At 38.8% G+C, this 13,875-nt stretch overlaps 1 protein-coding gene across 4 annotated transcripts in view; it reads left to right on the plus strand.

Annotated features, from left to right (window-relative positions):
• Positions 1 to 13,875, plus strand: part of LOC119071459 (putative uncharacterized protein DDB_G0271606) — a 212,140-nt gene that overhangs the window by 190,716 nt on the left and 7,549 nt on the right. For 3 of the 4 annotated variants that reach the window (XM_037176312.1, XM_037176311.1, XM_037176315.1), the window contains exons 5-15: positions 1,212 to 1,761; positions 1,853 to 3,600; positions 3,661 to 3,934; positions 4,006 to 4,106; positions 4,164 to 4,261; positions 5,599 to 5,729; positions 5,785 to 5,952; positions 6,008 to 6,204; positions 6,278 to 6,424; positions 6,482 to 6,725; positions 7,116 to 7,229. In XM_037176312.1, the coding sequence (XP_037032207.1) occupies positions 1,212 to 1,761; positions 1,853 to 3,600; positions 3,661 to 3,934; positions 4,006 to 4,106; positions 4,164 to 4,261; positions 5,599 to 5,729; positions 5,785 to 5,952; positions 6,008 to 6,204; positions 6,278 to 6,424; positions 6,482 to 6,725; positions 7,116 to 7,229 (3,772 nt within the window). The remainder of the gene's footprint in view (positions 1 to 1,211; positions 1,762 to 1,852; positions 3,601 to 3,660; positions 3,935 to 4,005; positions 4,107 to 4,163; positions 4,262 to 5,598; positions 5,730 to 5,784; positions 5,953 to 6,007; positions 6,205 to 6,277; positions 6,425 to 6,481; positions 6,726 to 7,115; positions 7,230 to 13,875) is intronic. The other variant, XM_037176314.1, reaches the window with a different exon arrangement.

A 13,875-nucleotide genomic window follows, 5' to 3' on the forward strand; every position in this document is an offset into this window, starting at 1 on the left:
ACGTTTGAAAGGAACATCGTACGGGGCTTCGTAATTGCGATATGCGCAATTTTTAAGACGTACAAATTTCATAATAATTTTACTTTACCGACGTTTACGGGAAGAGTAGGGCTACGGTCGAACTAGGGTCATGTGCGCAATAGATGTACGGGTTCGTACGGGGCTCAGTCGCAGCAAACGCTCCGACTGTTCTGACGGCTCGTTTAAAACATTATCATGCTGGGCGTGACACAAGTTGTCTTTCTATGTTTTTTTGGGACAAATTTTTGTTGCATACAATTTTTGCGTACAAAGATACAAACAGAACAAAAACTGCCCCTTAAACTTTATCAACAACAGGGATATCACGCGTTGAATGTTAATTCTCATACAAAAATTTGAGATATCGAATGGATTCGACGTGTTTTCGCGCCCAGCTTTCTGACATCAGCTGATTGTCATCGTTTACGGCGGCTTCGCACTCAAAAATATCTCTCTTTTTTTAATCCCGTTTATGTCTCCGCTTATTCGACAGATGCGTTCAAATGTTAGCCCATTCCTTCTATAACATGTGCTCCATTGTTTAAACGCACCTGTCAAGTAAACGTACACGTAAGCACAATGAAAACGGATAGATTTCTTTAAGTGTGAAGCTGCCGTTAGTATTCACCACTGGAAAGAACATAGTTTTCAGATTTATTCGGTTTTTTTACTTCTCATTTGCAATTAAGATGGCAGTTCTTGTCACGTTCATAAAATAACAATATTTTTATTGTATTGGTCAATTCAAAAACATCATCTGTCAGACGATCATCTGTCAATGTCACAATACAGCAGCTGTCAAACAACATGTGTGTTTCTACAATGAGCAGTTGACAGTTCATTTAGGTGTACGTAACTTTACAGTTATTATCGACTAATGTGTTTGTAATCTCCTACGCATTGTTAATAAACAATAGTTCGACTATGTCTCACGATTATGAAGTGCATATCATATCTTTTGAGCGCGCAAGTTTCACAGATAACGAAAAATTGCTTTTTTCTTGTAAATATCAATATTTTTTCAACAAAACTGCAGTTGTTATCGATATTTATAAGACAATAAAAATATAATCAGAACACTGCTGTTAGACCTACGGTAAAGCTGATATTTTTTATAAGAGAAACTATTTCAACACGTTTGCAAATGAAATTGTCTTGTTTTTACTCAAATCGTTTTGTTTTTATTTCAGTACTGCCAACTGCTTGAAAAAGGTTCACGCGAATTAGCCGCCCGCTGCACTAAATGTCCCCCAAATTGTGCTGATTCATGTACTGTGCATCCTGTACAACAGGGTGAAGTGTCGTCAACGGAACCACCATTACCCGAACCGTCTGTGAACGGTCAAAATCCTGAAATATCCGCGTACTTTGAAGCCGTCGAACATTACATCTCTTCATCAGGTTGGGCATTGCTTAAAATCAATGCTGAAGGAATCATCGAAACGGTCACCGAAAATATTAAAGATTTGATTGGTTTCACCCAAGTCGATTTGCAAAAGCAACCAATTTATTCGTACCTGCATCCTGGCGACCATGCCAAATTGAGTCCGACATTGAATAATATGTCATTTGCCCTTGGATGGGATCAAGATGATGGACAACCAACCAAGCGACCAATAAAGTCGAGAATACGTATGCTAGTTAAACATCCAGACGGTGCTAATGAGACGATGGAACAGAAGCAACAACGACAAGACAAATACGAAGAACTTGTTATATTTGCGGCACCATTTAACAAAGGTTTGTTTATGTATCCTTGTCAGATACTTTTGTTGGTATTTCATTCATGAAACAATTGTTTTTACAAAACTAATCCACAACTTTCTGATAGATACCGGTGATGACAGTTCACCAGTTTTGTGCTTGATTACACGACCTGAAGACGAGCTACCAATTGAATCAACTATGCAGCAACGTAGTATTGAACAATTTACATTAAAAATCGACACAAACGGTAATATCATAAATGTAAACGCTCAGGGTTTAAGAAATGTGTATGCCTCTAATTTAACCAAAGATACTCCAAAAACAATTATGGATTTGTGTCATATCCAAGATCTGCCTCGGCTCGAGGCACATATAAATGAAGTGAAGCAATTAACGTTGGCTATGTCCTCACCGTATCGATTACGCATTGGTGGTCCGGATAAGTACGTTCACGTGAAAGCCAATTCTAGATTATTTCGAGGACAGCGTGAAAGTGAATTCATTATGTCTGTGAATACCATTTTAAGTGATAATGAGGTGGTATCGCTCGAAACAATGTCCTGTAACACGACATTATCGTTACCTGGTACCAGTCATTCGTCATCATCGTCATCGTTCGGCATGGGTGGCCCATTGATGACGAGCGTTATCAATGGCAACGGCAATGGAACGATGGCACCATTTAAGACAGCTCGAGCGAATAGTTCGGTTTCATCTTTTTCGAGTCCACCAACCGATAATTTATATTCGGATTCGTTTGACTTCCCATTAATGGATACATTTGACATCGATCCGGTTGGCGGTGGATGGGATCATAGACCAGATTCGAGAACAAGTGTTACTCCAGTTAGTACACCTCGTCCGCCATCGGTACCAGCATTTAGTCCAGCTGCATCCATTTGCCCTTCTCCGTTGACCTCGTATCATTCGAATGCTGGACAACCCAGTCCGAGCAACAATAATAATAACAACAACAATAACAACAACATAAATAACAATAACACAAGTGGTTACAGCTCTTATTCATACCTCACATTTGATGACAAAGACGCAGTGAAGGATCAAATTCTTATGCAGCAACAGCAACAACAATCAAATCAACAGCAACAACAAAGTAATCATGATTCCGAAAGATTACGTCTGTTGTTAACAACGAAACGACCTCACTCAAATACCTCTTCTTCAGATCCAGAGCTAGAGCAACGAAGTGCAAACAAAATTCTTAAAGGACTTTTGAATGCTGATGAGGATAAGGACAACAAATTTAATCAAACACCTCCACGTTTAACACAGCCAGCTCAACGTCAAAGACATGAAAGCAAAAACACCGGCAACAATATGTTGCTGCAATTATTGAATGAAAAAAGTGATGAAGATGACGGATCTGACGCAAGATGTGGTCTCGCTCCTTCCAGTGAACTTCTCAAACAATTACAGAAAGGTGATAGCATGAAGAAGCACAACATTGGCGATGCTGCACTCATACAAAAGTTGCAAATTCAAGGAAGTGATTATGGTGTTCGTGATCGATCACATAGTGAGACTGATGATGGTTCAACTGATAAAAGACCGGAAAACAAACCGTCGAAGCTACGTGAAAAGAACAAAATGCTTGCGTCATTGTTATCGAATCCATCAAGAGCGCCAGCATCATTTCCAGCTCCTCGTGTTAAAACTATTCCGGATATTCCACAAACTCGTACAGGTGGTGGTAAACAGATGCAATCACAGCAGCAACAGCAAATGATGCATCATAACCGTATTCAAATGAATGCTGGCATACGACCACAACAACAACAAATACATAAGCCTTCCGACATCTACCTCAACCTCAACCAACAAATGCCAACTCAAGATATAAATAAAAATCAGGTACGAAAAGTGTTGATTAACATTTGTGCAACGTAACCCATAACTTTGTTACTTTCCAAGCTTATGCAACAGCACTTAGGCTCAATTCGACAACAACCCTTTCATGTCGATCAACCATTATACGGCTCTTCACCTTCTGTACCTCCTAATCAGCAACAATCTGAATGTGATCCTGAATTATCGGATATATTGAACATTTACATCGAGCTGGAACAGTCACGAAATAATATCGCTACCCAGCAACAGCAACAACAAGACGAAGCTATTGCCATCACAGAAATTACGAAATCCTTGATTGAATGTGAAAAGGCTGTTGGATGTACAAGTGCCGACAGTAAGTGAACAACGGGAATATTTTGTTTCAGCGAACCATATGTTATGCTGTTTTGTGCTCTTTAATTTCAGATGCAGCTGGACGAATAAATTATTCTGGCAGTCCACCTGCGTACCCAATTCAATCTGGAAATTTACATTCGATAGCGTCTCAACAACCAAACAACCAACAGGTAGGTCAAATGTAATTAATTCATAAGCAAATTAGTTCTGATAAAGTTTTCTTTTAGAACTTTCCACAACCCCCTAACTACAACAATCGACAGGTACGACAACAAATTGTTTCGAATCCGAGTCCTCAACATCGACTACAATTTCAGCAAACAAGGTGAGAAAGAAATTTTGTTTAGCAAATTTTTGGTTAAAAATCCAGTTGCAATCGATCAACCGCTTCCACTGATCACTTATGTATGAGAGATGTCCAACACACAGTTCGTGAAAATATCTGAAAAATAGATCATTAGGCCTGTTCTGACTCCGGGGAATGTGGGATATTGGGCGCAAAATGATTGGAAAATGTTGACATAAAATGTATGAGCCATCTGTCAAATGTGTTTCATTCTTGATGTAGACCTGACGTAAAAGCTTATTTTTCATACGTTTTACACGGTCAAACACGGTAAAATCATTTTTTTTTTTTGAATTTTACACATAAACGTTGCCAATTTCTGAGAATTAAGATGAAAAAAGCACAAAATCCCCTCTCGGCCGCATTCTAAAAGTTACTTTTTTGGACGCAAATGCAGTTCCAAAACATCGAACTTTTCGATCGTAGTTGCCGTGACGAAATAACTGCGTCGAATTATGATCCCAAGGCACAAAAAGTAAAATATTTCACCTCTAGAGATGTTACTTTGTTGTGTGCTTGCACTAATCATCAAAAAACGAATATTTTATCGCATACGCGGTGTGATTCCCCGAAAAAATTATTCACCTAGGATATATAAACAAACATTATACTTCTGTAAATTGTCAAAGTGTCATTCGCATATCTTGTTGTCTCGTTTTCGCTTATGCGATAAAAAAGAATATGCACGTATGAAAAGCCGTCTCGGCAAGCCTCGACCGCTTTGTCATACGTACATAATATTTATTTCCGCCTAAATGTAGGCTACAAATGAAGCAACAAAAATTCACACGTAGCCTAGACTTTTCACTTTCCCTCCCTAATTGAAAGTTGAGCTATAGCTTTTCCCTTTCGCGCACATCACGTAAAGTGGCAAAAAAGAAAAAAGAAAAGCTGTTTCGACCTCGAGAACTAGCGGCGGTCACAGGTCAGAGTGGACTGACCATCTTCAGTTGCTTCCGCTGGCCTCTTACACAAGATAGCTGCAAAACTTTCCATGAACAAGTGTAGGATAGTTTGCATTGAGACATTGCCATCTGCTGTGGTTCATGCCAGCCTGCCTGATTTACTTTACTCTGTCGTGCCATAAGTGACGCTGTGTTAAAAATTATTTCAAAGTGTGTAAAGGCCTCCGCGCACCTATGCCTCTTTAAGCAATCCTACTGCTTATCTTATACTTATTTGACCACCACCACGATCGTGCGTCTGACTATGAAACCTATATCTGAAGACGTATACAAGCAGTGTGGTTGTATGAGTGATTTAAGTTAAAATGTTAATTCTGTTTATTAAACAATAAATTTTTACGCTATTTAAAGAGCATTACAGCAACAGCAACAACAAAAAGAGCTCTTCGCTCTACAAAAAGAGCAAAAAGAGCGTCTATTACAACAGCAACAGAAACAGTCGTTGGTTGTTCCTTCGAATGCAACTGCTGGCGCTGAACTATGTAAGTTGTACAGAAATCCTGATGAAGTAGCGCACTACATTTGTACACTTTACAGGTATAACGAACTATGAGTCGCTGCTAAACAATGTGCCGCCAAATGTTTCACTACAAAGGAGCAACAACGTGGTTCCTGATTCTCAATTAAGTCCAGGTTTCACTCCAAACATGATGCAGCTCAGTCCGAATCAACAAAGGGCTCAATTCAGTCCTCAACCGAATTCCGGTATGAATCTGAAACTCAATGACCGATTAATGCTTACGTGTCACTTGTTTTTTAGTTGGGTATCAACAATTTGGCAACAACGGGCAAGTACGACTGTCGCCTCAACAACAACAAATACTAAATCAGCAACAAATGTCCTTCCAAGCGGGCGCTAAAACGAGTAGCAACCCACAATTGTCGCCAAGAACACCTACATTTTCTCAGAGTAATCCGAATGCCCAAACTCAACCGAATCAACCTCAACAGCATCAGGTGTGTATTTTTCATCACTTCTTAGTTTGAAATAGTGTTTGACGCGCTTGACTAAACACTGTAATCTTTTCAGCAATCCCCATTGCAACAAACACAACAACAACAACAATGGAGTTCCGCTGGAAAACAGCCACATATGGCCGGAATGAATCCTACCGCATCGAACCCAAGATTGTCCATGCAACAACAACAAAACCCGATGCTAAATGCACAATTACAAGTAGATCAGTAACCCACCAATACCGAACCATTTTATTTACATTGTTCATCGTCACAGATATCACAGAACGTCAGCCCCGCTAATTATCCCAATCAACGTCAACCGTATCAAGCGCAACGGCAACGTTCCATCAATTCGCCGGGTGCAACTGCTACCAGACAAAATTCGTTCACCGATGGATTTCCGGGGCCGCCAAGTCCAACACAAAATCAGTTCACCTCAACCATCTACAAAAATCCTATGTCAGAGCTTCGTCTGCTTCGTCAAACGAGCGTTCCACAAGCTACACAACATTTGCCTGGTAAGTGAAAAATTCGTCGAGTCGCTTCTTGTTAGTGTCTGGATTAACACTGTACCACATCCAAAGTGTGCATAATTAACGTCATTTGTGATTTCGCTCATGTGACGCTGATTATATGGGCGAAATATAAGGAAAAATCGGTGTTGGCAATTATTGTTGTTTTTCGCATACATGAAATTTTTGTTTATCAACTTTCAGCTCTTAAAAATAAAAATAAAAAGTTTCTCCGATCTTTTGCTAAAAAAAAATAAAAAAATTCATCGACCCTCGTCGCTACGATAATCATCATCAACCTGATTCAACACCCTCTCATCCACATACACACATTCATACAAATAACTGACTGTCTTCTTTATTTTAAAGTGAAAAAATTGTTAAATTAATCCACAGGATCACCATCACGACCGTATGGTGGGACAGATACCGGTGCCTATGGTATGATGTTCAATAATATGCAACATCCTACTGGAACATCAAGCGATTATTATAATCGCAACACGACTGGTAAGGGTGACTGACAATCAGTCAAACAACAAAAAAAAACTGAAAGCAATCATCCAAATGCGCTAAATGTTTTAATGTTTAATCTCTCGTCTAAATGCTAAGCTGTGTTATGTGTTTACATTTACGGAGCTACACCCCAAAAATTTTCTTGTAGTTTTTATGTGTGCCACAGATGTTATTGACGATGATTCAAGTTCGGTTTTGTAGAGTTGGCTCAACAGAGTCGATTTAACTTTGTCTCTTTGTTTATGACCACAACTACAAAATCGATTCTTTGATGCAACAAACCACCAAAAGGACTCCATTGTTTCCTTTGAAAATTCGTAATGAAAAGCGATTGAGAAAGTGTCAATTTGACGCTCTCTAATTTTGTTTTGGATTTCGAAAAATTAAAAATTTTCAAAAGTTTTCTACGCCCTTACGTCCTTAAAAACAACAAAGAAAATTGAAAACTCAATTGCACCATTTTTCTACTTCTTCTTCAAATATTTCACTCATTGTCATTTAGTGTGAGACGAGGCTGAAAATTGTATCTAATGGTTAGATTCTAACCCAATCATCAATAGCATTGTCATCATTTTTATTTTACTAACAGAAGTTAATCAATTTTATAATTAGATTTTTGTTTCAAACTCTTCGCTTTAGTCATTAAATAGTGTCGTGTGCACCAAGATTTGGAAATGTAATTTTTTCAGCGAGCGTAGCGAGTATGCTGAATACGAATGTGTGCTGAAAATATAACATTTCGAAACGTGTTGCAAATGATACCTCCTGCAACCGATATAATTGAAATACGACATATCTACCACCTAGATAACTAGATTGAAGTGAACAAAATTTCAAAATTGTTTGGAAACTAAAGCTCAAATGAAATAGTTATTTATGTCACCGAGTGATAAATGCTTTTTTAGGAACTAGACGTGTCGAGCGCGCTTACCGAGTGCGGCAATACACATCGTTTGACTAAAAAACATTTATCACCCAGTTGTATACGACGTTTTTCTCAATAAAGACAACAAAAGTTTTACTTTTCGTCAATGAGTTGAGAAAGGGATTTTCGTTTAATTCTACTAATACTATTCTAATAATGTCCAAGGTTCTGAAAGAACAGGTTAAGAAACTTCTGAGTTGATCACGAAGGCGGGTGACACACAAATATTGACAAATAGATACATTGTGTTGAACATACTCATTACAAATTGTATGAAATGTCAACTTGATAAAAACTGTTTTTAGGCCCGTTATTAAGTAAGGTTAAGTTCGAAGATGGGAATATTCGGGTCGGCCCTTCGTGAGTGATTTAAGGTCTTTTGGTGATATCTATGACAAAATAAACGATGGAAATGTATGACACGGCAAATGATAGGTATTGTCGATACCAATTCAGGAAAAACAAGTTATTTTTTTTTAAATCGGGTGAGTGGACCGTGAGTTAGGTCCCTAGAAGTGAAAGGCTACTCAGCCCTATGTGTATTTTACATAGAACTCGAGTAAATTTGATCCGTTTTTCCTAATTTTTGTTTCATTTGAAGGATAACCGAACACCGAATAGAATGTTGTTGAAAAACAAAAAAATTTGGGTCCTTGGACTAGGGCTGTTACTAGGGCCCTATGTGTATCTTGCATATAACTCGAGTAAATTTCATCCGTTTTTCCTAATTTTTGTTGTAGTTGAAAGGTAATCGAACACCGAATAGAATGTTGTTGAAAAAAATTAAATTTGGGTCCTTGGGCTAAGGCCGGTACTAGGAACCTAAGCGTTTTTTGCATATAACTCGAGTAAATTTCATCCGTTTTTCGTAATTTTTGTTTCATTTGGAAGGTAATCGAAGGCCGACTAGAATGTTGTTTAAAAATTTTTTAATTTGGGTCCTCGGACTAGAGGTGTGCGCCGGTCAATTTTTTCTCATCGGCGCGGCGTGAAAATGGAAAAATATTGATCGGCGGCGTAACTTTCCATACAAATTTAGTCAAAGATTACGATCGGCGGCGCAAAATTGACGAAAGTTTCTATCGGCGGCGTGTCGGCGCACACCTCTACCTCGGACTGAGGCCGATACTAAGGCCCTACGTGAATTTATACTCAATAAATTACAATTTTAGGGCTATTTTTGTTACATTTGAAAGGAACGTCGTACGGGGCTTTGTGATTGCACTATGCGCAATTTCTAAGATGTACACATTTCATAATAATTTTACTTTAACTACATTAACGGGCGCAATATGCTAACGGTCAAATTAGGGTGACAGACGCACTAGGGTCACGTACGCAACAGATATACGGGTTCGAACGGGGCTCAGTCGCAGCAAACGCTCCGACTGTTCTGATAGCTCGTTTTTTCTTCAAGTCAAGGGATGATAATAAAGGAATCGTTTTATTAGGGGTGTGCGATGGTTCGGGGATCAGGATGGACGGGGTCCACAAAAAATTCTTACCATCCCTAGATGTCAAAAAGTGATTTTAAAATTTTTTTAAAATTCATTAACAACTTGCGCAAATTCACTGAAGCTGAATTTGCGACTACTGGTAAAATCTCATATTTCGACCTCTACCAACAATATGCTGCGAGATATTTTTTGCCCTAATTAGTGTTTTTCTACTAATTAGAGTCCAATAAAACAGAAAATGTTTAAATTGGAAACATTTGGCCGAAGCATTATGTTTGGTGTGTCGTCAAAGTTCGCCAACTATGGAAAATTGAGTAAATTTTAAACTTGAAAATTCTGTAATCGACATAGAAAATTATTCGATTATTGCTCAAATGGGCTTAAATTGTTGGGAATGTTGCCGGTGATTTTTTGCTTCGGCCAAATGTTTCCAATTTAAACATTTTCTGTTTTATTGGACTCTAATTAGTAGAAAAACACTAATTAGGGCAAAAAATATCTCGCAGCATATTGTTGGTAGATGTCGAAATATGAGATTTTACCAGTAGTCGTAAATTCAGCTTCAGTGAATTTGCGCAAGTTGTTAATGAATTTAAAAAAAAAAATTAAATCACTTTTTGACATCTAGGGATGGTAAGAATTTTTTTTGGACCCCTTCCATCCTGATCCCGAACCATCGCACACCCCTAATGAGTATGTTCAACAAAATGTATCTATTTGTCAATATTTGTGTGTCACCCGCCTTCGTGGGTGTCTTAATCTGTTCTGTACAAAAATGTACACTGACAAAAAAGTTTTCAGATTATTTTCTGTGACAGATAATCTTTCCCCAGGTAATGTAATTTCTCATACAAAAACAGCATTACCTGTCACAGATAATGTGATTTTTGTATGAAAAATTACATTACCTGGGGACGCAACCGTCAACTTTTTTCTCAGTGTAGATCAGGGTGTATCTTCTACATCTTTTTTACATTATCTCAAAAAAATGAGCCTATGAGAGCTTGGACTGGAGGTGATACAGTCATGGAGAATTCTGTCAGAATAGTGTTTTAGAAAGATTGTTTGGGGTATGGCCATTCAGGATTTGCAAAATATCATAGTTTGGAATTTCACACTGCATGTCGAGGTGTTTGTCGGAGATGCGTGATTTTAAATCTGGTATCGACACGGAAATTGATTTACATTTGACAACAGATTTTAAATGGCATCAATTTTCTCATGCAACATTGTAAATAATTTTTGGCAGCATTAAATTCAATTTCGCGAATGCGGGGGCTGGCAATTGGATGACTTTTTAATTATTTTGTGGAAATGCTGGTTTCAGCAAAAAATGGTCCTGCGCTATTTCAAAATTGTGAAGTCTTGTCATCGTTCTATAATAAATTGTAGTAGTTTGTTAGCTCTGCCGAAAATTCGAACTTACAGCCTAAATATTGAATTTTCAAATTTTACTGCCGCCAAATTAAATTTACTGCCAAAAGATTAAAAGTACTGCCCGAGTAATTTGTTGCTATTGGAAATCTTCTTCTTCTTCTTCTTTTTCAGCCTGTTTCTATCCACTGCTGGATGTAGGCCTCTCCAACTTCTTTCCATTTCGTACGATCCATTGCCATTTGCTGCCAGTTTGTACCTGCAATATTCTTAATTCCGTTTGTCCATCTCTCTGGTGGTCTACCTATAGCTCGTCTTTTATATGGTCGCCAGTTCATGATCTTTTTGGTCCAACGTTCGTCTGTCCTTCTTGCAATATGTCCCGCCCAGCTCCATTTCAGAGATGCTATTCTTTCCATGACATCAACGACCCTGGTTTGTTGTCGAATCCATTGATTCGTCATTCTGTCTCTGAGTGTTATTCCAAGCATACTCCGTTCCATGGCTCTTTGTGTCACTCTCAATTTTTCTTCGGATGCTTTCGTTAAAGTTAACGTTTCCGCTCCATAAGTGAGCACTGGAAGGACACAAGTGTCGAAAACTTTGCGTTTCAGACTATTATTCATTTTGCTTTTGAAAATTAGTCTGAGTTTTCCGAACGCTGCCCATGCAAGACCAATCCTACGTCTTATTTCTGCAGTTTGGTTGTCCAGACCTAACTTCAGCTTATGTCCTAGATATACGTAGCTGTCGACTCGTTCAATGACAGTGTCACCAATTTTGATTTCTCTATCGTCCCCGATGTTGGTCATGACTTTTGTTTTCGATAAGTTCATCTTGAGGCCAACTTTGTTTGCCTCTTCACTTAACTGTTGTAGCATAAGCTGAGCCTGACCTAGATTCGCTGCTATCGGTACAATGTCATCAGCGAAGCGGAGATTGCTCAGGTACTCTCCATTTATCTTTATTCCCATTTTACTCCAGTTTAACTTCCTAAAAACACTCTGCAGAATCGCCGTGAATAATTTCGGTGAAATGGTGTCACCCTGCCTTACACCTCGGCCAATTCTGAATTTCTCCGTGCTCTTATGAAGTTTTATACATGAAGTAGCATTTTTGTACACATATCGAATTGTGTTGGAGTACCTTGAGTCTACTCTACATTCGTCTAATGCGTCCAATATCGACCATGTTTCCACTGAATCGAAAGCTTTTTCGAAGTCTATGAATAGCAAGACTATGTCGATGTTGTATTCACGACACTTCTCAATAAGCGTTCTCATCACTTGCAAATGGTCGTTTGTGCTGAAACCAGATCTGAAAGCAGCTTGTTCAACAGGTTGGTAGAAGTCGAACTTGTTAGTGTTCCTCTTCGTAATGATTTTCATAAACAACTTGTAGAGTGTTGACAATAGGCTTATGGGTCGGTAATTTTCCAGCTTTGTTATGTCTCCTTTTTTATGCAGCAATGTAATTACCGCATTTTCCCAAGCTTCTGGTACTTCTTCCCATTGGAGACATTGATTAAACAAAGCCGTGATTGTCTTTAATAAGGAGTATTGTCCTGAAATTTCGACGACATGAGTATCGGTGACATCTTGAAGAAACGGTGACTTACTGAAAAAACAACGAGAAGAAATCGTGACTTCCTGAAGAAACGACGAGAAGAACCGGCCACTATAGTCGCCGTTTCTTCTCGTCGTTTCTTCAGGAAGTTATCGTTTCTTCAGGTAGTCACCATTTCTATAGGATGTCACCGTTTCTTTAGGAAGTCACCGTTTCTTCTCACCGTTTCATCAGAAAATCTGAAGAGTCGTCTTTACATGTCACCATTTTTTCAGAAAGTCACCGTTTCTTCGAAACCGTCGACTTCCTGAAGAAACGACGAGAAGAAACAACGACTTTCAGAAGCAACGCATCTCACCGTTCAATCTCTGATTGCAAGCAACTAAAACAAATAAAATAAAAAGCTTTGTATTTTATTTCAAATGAATAAAATCTACGTACAGTGGCTTATTCTTGATTTGAGATGAAATTTCGATTTCAAGAAATTGTTCAGTTGACAATCTCAACTCAAGATTACTAATTCAGCTGTTATTGAGATCCCAAATCAACTCTAATTTTCGTCTCGCCGTAAAGGCGTTTTGTTGGTTCCTATGGAATTCATCCTTTTACGAAATGTAACGTAAAGGAGTTTAGTTCATCACTACAGAATTCATCTTTTTACAACATGAAAACCAATTTTCATTGCACATAAAAAGCGTTTTAATACGCCGAGCGATCCGGCCCATTGCCCCGTAGCGAAGCGGAGGGCTGCAATGCGAGCCGGGCGCCGGAACGGTGTCGGTAACTTAGGAGTTTTTTTTTTCTCTCGCATCGTGTCATAAATAGTCCGTGTAATTCATTGCACATAAAAAGCGTTTTAACACGCCGAGCGATCCGGCCCATTGCCCCGGAGCGAAGCGGAGGGCCGCAATGCGAGCCGGGCGCCGGAACGGTGTCGGTAACTTAGGAGTTAATTTTTTTTCTCTCGCATCGTGTCATAAATAGTCTGTGTCATTTTTTATATATACACGCTCTGAATTTTGAAAACCGACACATTTTCTGTTTTGTGCTTTACTGCCTTTTTCTTAATTTTACATACATTTTTATATGGAGAAATCAAAAAACTCAAGTACAACACAGAAACATATCGCTCGGTGTCTTAAAACACTTTTATGTGACTAATTATGACACGATGCGAGAGAAAAAAAATTAACTCCTAAGTTACCGACACCGTTCCGGCGCCCGGCTCGCATTGCGGCCCTCCGCTTCGCTCCGGGGCAATGGGCCGGATCGATCGGCGTGTTAAAACGCTGTTTATGTACAATGAAAATTCGTAAAG

This window comes from Bradysia coprophila (genome assembly GCF_014529535.1).
Source record: "Bradysia coprophila strain Holo2 chromosome IV unlocalized genomic scaffold, BU_Bcop_v1 contig_5, whole genome shotgun sequence".
In the NCBI taxonomy this organism is placed as follows: Eukaryota; Metazoa; Arthropoda; class Insecta; order Diptera; family Sciaridae; genus Bradysia; species Bradysia coprophila.